The sequence below is a fragment of the Sarcophilus harrisii genome, chromosome 2 (assembly GCF_902635505.1).
Source record: "Sarcophilus harrisii chromosome 2, mSarHar1.11, whole genome shotgun sequence".
Taxonomy (NCBI): domain Eukaryota; kingdom Metazoa; phylum Chordata; class Mammalia; order Dasyuromorphia; family Dasyuridae; genus Sarcophilus; species Sarcophilus harrisii.
Window position 1 is genome coordinate 580588029 of NC_045427.1, and position 6000 is coordinate 580594028.

At 37.6% G+C, this 6000-nt stretch overlaps 1 protein-coding gene across 1 annotated transcript in view; it reads left to right on the forward strand.

Annotated features, from left to right (window-relative positions):
• Positions 1-769, forward strand: part of HTRA1 (HtrA serine peptidase 1) — a 71186-nt gene extending 70417 nt beyond the window's left edge. Inside the window, exon 9 of the mRNA XM_023495494.2 lies at positions 349-769. Within this exon, the coding sequence (XP_023351262.2) occupies positions 349-517 (169 nt within the window). The 3' untranslated portion in view covers positions 518-769. The remainder of the gene's footprint in view (positions 1-348) is intronic.
• The last annotated feature ends 5231 nt before the right edge of the window (positions 770-6000 follow it).

The window sequence follows — 6000 nt, forward strand, 5'->3', positions numbered from 1 at the left end:
TGTATTTTTATTTGGGAGGAAGAGAAGAAAGGGACCTAGAGGGAATCTCGGTTTCTACCTGGCAAGTTCCCAGCATTTCCTCTGCTCAGAAGCAGGTAGAGAAAGAATATTAGACCTTGGAGTCAAAAGAACAGTTGGAGGCTCAGCTCTGGCATTTACTAGCTATCTGACATTGTGCTTCCTCATTACCAATAAGGTGGCATTGGATTAGCTTATTTCTATGGTTCCCTTCATGTTTTAAATCTTATGTTTCTCCATCCCCTATCCATACCACCTCCAATGATCAATATAGAGGGATAAATTGCAGTGGTGCAATGAATGATGCATTTATCTTCTTTTGTCTTTCAGAGGAGGCCTTAAAGAAAATGATGTGATAATTAGCATAAATGGAAAATCTGTGGTCTCTGCCAATGACGTCAGTGACGTCATTAAAAAAGAAACTACCCTGAACATGGTTGTCCGCAGAGGCAATGAAGACATTATGATCACAGTGATTCCTGAAGAAATTGATCCTTAGGTAGAAACACGAGCTGGATTCCGTGTTTTCCCTGAAGTCATTCCCAATCGACTGCTTATAATGACTCTGTGCTGGTACAGGAAACATTATTAAACTTTTGACCAACATTTTGCTTGTTCAGCAGAACAGCACTGGCCAACAAAATAACTTTTAATAGATTTAAGGCAAAACAAATGTAATGTTACAGATACTCAGACAATAATTATTTCCTTCTGTATCTTATGTACACAGCATTTTCTCTTCTGCCAACTTCGTCTGTTCCTGCTTAGAGGGTCAGCATTTGTTTCTTTCTTTCTGCTGAGTCTTCATCTTAGCTTGACTAATGAAATTGGTCAAATTAACCATTCAGAAGAGTGCCAAGTGGATTTCATAATGGCACTTAGAGAGTTGGTTGGAGGCGCCTCTGCAATGGAACCAACTATTGGAGACCGGGAGTGGGTGAATGCTGGCTTATGAACAGAATTTGGGCAGCTTCCTTTCAGAAGCCGTGCCCCGCTGGGAGTACTATGGTCTTTGACTTAGAACTATTAAAGTACTTGTACATATTTTCTTCTCTGTGTCATTTATTTATCAACAGATGGATGCATTTTTTCTGAAATGATTGTTATTGATGGTCATCTCATCAAAATTTATCAAAATTCATATAAAGCTGAGTTCTTAAGGTTACATATCGACTGTTTTAAGCCATCCTGTGTCAGAGAGGGATCTCACTAGATGGCCTCTGAGGTTCTTAATTCTTAATCAATTAATCACTAGAACATTTATCAAAAACCTACTATGTGCCAGGTACTGTGCTAAGCACTGTGGATACAGAGACAAAAAATAGTATCTGTCCTCCAAGAATTTAACAATCTAATATATACAAAGCAAGTTATATCAGGATAAATAGGAAATAATTAGCAGAGGGAAGTTACTAGAATTAAGAGGTATTAAGATATATTGATTCTACAAATGTGGTAATTACTCTCTAAAAGTCCTGAGACAAGGATTCATCAAATTAAAAACATCCTACCATACCTCAGAGGCTCAAGCAGTTTTGGAGGAACAAAGCAAATCCAGAAGGCAAGTGCAGAATACAAACAAGGCAGCATTCATGCTCTTTCGATGTAAGGTGTCAGTTGATTTTAACTGCTATGGTAAGACTCAGGATAAAAGCAAAGAACTTTGTTCAATTAAGCCAGGATCTTGAAGTGATTCAGAGAAAATAAAAAGTCCAGCAAAACTTAGACTCTCCAGGGTGTTCAAGTAGCTAACAGCAACTCTCTGACTCAGTGAAAGCTTGTAAAAGATCTGGAAAATCAACTTTTGAAAAATAACTGTTACAAAACCTTTGCTGATTTTTGAGGTTCCAGCTCTAATATTCTTCTGACCTCATGAAAGTTCCTTAGCTTCTCCAGAATTGCAAAATCCTAGGCTGCAAATCAGGCAGACCTACCCTAAGTCTTTGTAATATAGCCTGAAAAGGGAAAAATAATTATTTATGCCAAGAAAAGAGATTTCAAGCCTGCTTTATTTTGAGCAGTCAGAAGTTGGATAGATGCGGGGCACCTTCAACAATGCCTGCTGTAGTGTTTTGCTATTTAGATCTATCTGGGTTAATTTTTATCTGCCAAAATGGTTCTGAAAATCTCTTCCTGTTCATGAATACCAAATTGATACAGCTAAACAAAAGACGTTAGTTATTGATTTCGCTTAACATGAATGTTAAATTTGGCCAAATCCCATTAGGGATTAGTCAACCAGTCAAATAATCAATAGCCATTTATGAGCCTGCTGTGCATGCTAGAGGTAGCTTAGCTATTAAAAGACAGATATTCTGTCTATCAAAGCAACACTGGAGAGTCTAGCAAGGTCACAAAAGGCTTTCAGCAACATAAGTCCTATTTGTGAATTGATACTGGCAGAAGTGACCGATTTTTCTCCCTTTTTTCCCTGAATGTTTTTTCTTTTTTTAAAATTCAATTAATATTTGATGACAGCAACAAGAGGGCTACACCCAATAACTATGTCCTCAGCCTCCAATGTGGAAAGAATTGGCATCTGTGCTTTGCCTCTCTGGGTGGTCTCTACAACTGCCACAGGTGCAGGGAGCCTGGACTCTGTGTGCTGTATTTCTAAATATGCCTTGGAGGCCAAGAATGCCTATATTCAACCTATATTCTATTATTTTCTGAGCAGAAGAGGAAACAACCTTAGCAAATGGAAAGGTTGAGGGTTTTGTCAAAACTCAGTAGCATCTCTATGCAAGTATTGTGGTGTGGGCAGGGCTAGGGCACTTTTTGAATTAAAATGCCATCTGGCAAAAATTGAGAAATACTAAAGTGTTTTTTAACCCCCCCCCCCCATTTCTACCCTAATTCACTCTTTACCTACTTTCTTTAGCTAAATATTTGAATGTTCGTCCCTTAGTCTCTCTTCTTACTCCACCCTGTTTTTGGCTTGGTGAAATTTTTCCATATGGACTGAAATTGCTAAGGAAATACATCTCCCAGGGTTAATCTCTTTGTCCTGTGAATTCTAGCAAACTGAAGCCTCTCCAACATACCAGATAAATTGGTTTTTAGGATAGCTCCCATGCCAGGATTTCTCCCTTTACGTATTTTGTGCCATGATGGAAATGTTAGCAAGCCATTTTGATGAGAAAACTTTCTGTTCCTACCACACAGTTACAATATTATAGATATAGATTTTTTTTTATTCTGGAAAGCCATTACTGCCTGCAGGTATAGGCCTGATGTATTCTGCTCCCCTTATATAAAATTGCTTCTACCTGCTTTTCCTTTAGCTGCTTGACAGTTATAGCAAAATCCTGGCATTTCAGCATCTCCAGATTATTTCCCAATGGCACCTGGCCTATAAGATGATCCTCCTTTTTCTTTCTAAGCTCTATTAGCTGAGTAATAACATTAATTTTACTTCCTTTTCTGGCTTGCCTTGTATATATCTGCTCTTCCTTTTCTAGATGTGCCCTCCAACGTCTGTCAAAATTACTCCCCCCCCATCCCGAACTTGTAAATAATGAGCAATGACAGTTATCAGCATTTACCTAGGATGCTGCTTGGTCCTTGCCAATAAATTTGGCACTTGATTTACATAAAATCTTGCAAAATATTCCTTTTAGATTCCCTGTTATCCAGTCAGAACCACCACTGAAAAGTATTCTTCCAGTGTTAGAGGCAGAAATATTACTTATACAGACTTGCAGTGTGGTCTTAGGAAGTTCCTATTCCTGATTCAACTTTTCCACATGAAAATTCGTAAGAAGACCTATGTCCAGTAGGTGTGAGGTTTTATTTAGCCACTAACGAATTTGTCTCATTGCTTGAGACATGAATGAGATTTTAAGTCACCCAGATGGTTGGTTCTCAAGCACTGCCAAAGGAGTGCTAAAGCCCATCTTGGCAAATGGTGCTGAGGTGAGTGCCAAAACTGAGCGAAGCTGCATTGGCTTAGAACGTTACTGGATGAATGCTGCAATGATGCAAGATGCAAAATGCCCTATGGCCCCCAGACTGGGTTGAGTTCAAGTCCTTTGTAGGAGTGTCCATTATGGGTTTTGGTCAGGCTCATTTACAACAGTCTCATTGTAGTCTATATAGTTGCAAAGACTGACATTGCTCTGAGAAACTTCTTCAACATCTTTCCTTGTATCGACACAGATTAGCAAGGTCTCTGTGGACTAATCTGTATCTGTATAGAGGAGAATAGTATAATGCCTAAGGATTATTAAATACTGGACTTCTTTGAACTGTTTTTTCATCTGCAAAAAACAAATATTGAACTAAATGGCTTCAGGGAGATAGATAGCATAGTGGATCATCAGATAGACTGCATGCAAATCCTTCCATAGAAATTAGCTGTGTGACTAGGCAAGCTATCTAATTTGTCTCAGCCTTAGTTTTCTAATCTGTAAAATGGGGAAGAGATTGGATTAGATGACCTTAGGTTCCTTTAAACTCTAAATATATGATCTTATCTGTGTTACTTTAGGAAAGTCCATCCATTATGCTATTTTATCATTCCCATTATCTGTCATTTGCCTTTCTGTATATAGGCTAGTAGATGGCATTCCTATAATCATAAGAGTCACCCATTATAATCATGGATAATACATTGCTAGAGTTGGAAGAGGCCTTAGAAGCCATCTAGTCCATTTCCTCCCATGCAGTTGAGAAAACTGAGGTATATGGGAAGGTTAAGTGAAGTCCTTAATCCTCTTCCAGAATGAAGGACAAACAACAATCATATAAACAGTGCACTTTAAAGGTAGTATTTGAACCCAGGTCTTCTACCTGTTGAACCAGTACAAAGAATCATGTCAAATTTTTTCCTGGAAGATTCTCTAAGTTGCCCTTTTGTACCTGTCTCAGGTGGGTATTTGTCAAGTTGATGTCACGTCCAAAGTTTACATTTTGAGATTGGTTCTGGGATCGGGGAGTTTCTGATGCAAATCATCTTTGTGTAGTATTATATGCAGTAATAGCATGTCACATGATAATAGTACTTCTTTTGGATTCCATGAGTTGTTCATATATGTTTGTTCAAGCAAAGAAATTGATCCTAAAATCCTTTCCCTCTAGGAATATGACTTTTTTTTTTTTTTTTTTTTTTTTTTTTTTTTTTTTTTTTTTTACTGTTCTTCTCTGAGAAGAGAACTCCTCTCCGGGATATAATATTTTTTATCACTCTACTTGACAATGGAGATGCATAAATTCTTTGTAAACTGCAATATACATATAATCTTTTGTCCCTGGCAAATTTGTTGGAAATACAGAAACTAAAAAATTCTGCTTTACTACATCACATGTCTCTTTGGCAATCTTCAAGTTGGGAGGGTTAAGGGAAGGAGGTCTATCTAGAGAGGGGGAAAGGGTGGTCTGACACTGCCATAGACTTTCCACTCTGGTTTCCTATTTAGGGTTACTTGAATAAAAATAAAATAAATTCCTTTTTCTCTAAAAAAAGAAAAGGAGGCTTTAACTAGTTCTTATGAAGTCTCAAGATTGTTTAGGACACATTAAAAATGAACAAAATGCCTTTGTCACAACACCAGAGAGCACAGATTCATATAGACTCATGAATGGATATAATCTTATGCAAAGAATAGATTCCCTCTTTTCAGGAACCTACTGAGTTAAACCATAAAGTTAATTAAGATACTTTATTAGACTCCCCATTCAGGTCATTTTGATGCTATGTCAAAATTGCCGCAAACTTCATAATATACTTTTTCCTAAATAATACATGACAAGAAAAAATTACTGAGTTCCAATATATTGGATTTGGAGAATTTGGTAACACTCCACAATCCTCCTCCCTCACCCCTCCAGATTACTGGAAGTACTTCAATGGTATTGAAATAGAACTGGAAATCATTATACCAGAAACTGGAGAAGTGTTTGTGTTCACTGATGCAATGGAAAAGGAATATACTGATGTTGCAGAAACTTTAGAAGGCTATGAGACTAAGCTCTTTGAAGGCA